Source organism: Ceratina calcarata, unplaced genomic scaffold (genome assembly GCF_001652005.2).
Source record: "Ceratina calcarata isolate Rehan_Ccalc_2016 unplaced genomic scaffold, ASM165200v1 scaffold658, whole genome shotgun sequence".
NCBI classification, from domain to species: domain Eukaryota; kingdom Metazoa; phylum Arthropoda; class Insecta; order Hymenoptera; family Apidae; genus Ceratina; species Ceratina calcarata.
In genome coordinates this window covers 1-1,501 of record NW_017177834.1, presented here as the reverse complement: position 1 = coordinate 1,501, position 1,501 = coordinate 1, and the positions used below count along the sequence as shown (strand labels likewise).

Sequence of the window (1,501 nt, the reverse complement as noted above, 5' to 3'; positions counted from 1 at the left end):
CCACATACTCCTCCTCGAATTCTGGACCCCGTTAGGTCATCTCCTAACAAAAAGGTCCTTCGAGCCGGATCCCGGGTGGAGTACGATTGCGCTTACGCAATTAATTGAGACAGCGCCCGATTTAATTGATTTATATTTACAATTAAATCTCGATTATGGCCACCCCAAAAAGGGATTTCCTTCAAGGGATGGATCTCGATCTTTTTATCGTGAACCACCTGGATAGGCTGCGGCGGATGCGCAATATTAAAGCCAATCTGCAAAAGAGATCTAGGGCAGACTACTCTATAGACTATGTTAAAAGGCAACTCGAGATTCTCGAGAGAGAGTGGGATGAGGCCCAGACCCGACATGCACGATTACTTGCATCGGTATCCTTGGAGGAGCGGAAGAACGAAGAATACTTCAATTCCGAATTCATGGATGACTTTGAACGAATATACCACGAGACTAACGGGTATATTTATGGACAGCTGAGGATCCTGGAGAAAATGGAACAACAGGAGGAAAGAGCAGCGTCAAACAGCTCTGCTTACTCTTCTGCTGATAACCAAGCCTCCGTTCGGTTACCGAGACTGGACCTCCCGCATTTTAGCGGTAATCATCCTGAATGGCCATCCTGCAGTGATCTCTCAGCGGTCATTAACAATCGCACATTATCGGATGCCCAACGGTTGCAGTATTTGAAGGCTGCATTGGAAGGCGACGCTTTACGTACCGTCTCCCCGTTGGAATTGACGAACGAGAATTTCTCGCTCGCCTGGGGAACGCTAGAGCAGCGTTACAATATCCCGAGACTGATTCAGTCTTCGTGGTTTGAAAAGGTGTTAAACCTCAAACCCATTAAGCACGATAATGTGGGAAGTATCACGCAAGTAACCGTGGGCTTGCAACAAGCCTTAAATGCACTTCCAAAACTGGGCGTTTCGGTTACTGATTGGGGCCCACTCATGGTTTATTATGTGTCCAGCCAGTTCGACAAAGAATTGATGCTGGAGTGGGAACAGACTTTCGACGATGCTCGAAGGTTCCCCGAATTCCGACAGATGATGAGCTTCCTACAGAAAAAAGTCAGTGCAATTCTTGCCAGACCGGCTTCCTCGAAATACGAGAATAGGAAAGTCAGATCCCATGCAACAGCAGTTGATACAGGGGCACAGGAATCATCATTAAAATGCTCTTTATGCATGATGCAGCACCGATTATCGGACTGCAAGGAATTCATGCAACGTGATACGAAAAGGCGATATTATTGGGTAAAGGCAACTTACGGTTGTCTACGATGCCTGTCTGCGGATCATACGCAAAACTCCTGCACGAGCAAGGAAAGGTGTGACTCGTGTGGCGAGCCACATCATACGCTCTTGCATTTTGAGAGCAAGACGCAGGCAGCATCAGGCGGACGAAACCCGCGTCGTCGCGATACACGACGAGGTAAGGAGAAGCATTCTAATGCTAATCCATCTTCGTAAAGCCCAATCGGCGTCGACCAGTAAGACAG

At 47.8% G+C, this 1,501-nt stretch overlaps 1 protein-coding gene across 1 annotated transcript; it reads left to right on the top strand.

Moving 5' to 3' along the window:
• Positions 1-155: 155 nt before the first annotated feature.
• Positions 156-1,434, top strand: LOC108630077 (uncharacterized; the record flags this gene model as incomplete). The annotated part of the gene is made up of 1 exon (XM_018033139.1): positions 156-1,434. A coding segment is annotated over exon 1 (1,279 nt), but the record flags the coding sequence as incomplete, so codon positions are not given.
• Positions 1,435-1,501: the final 67 nt, after the last annotated feature.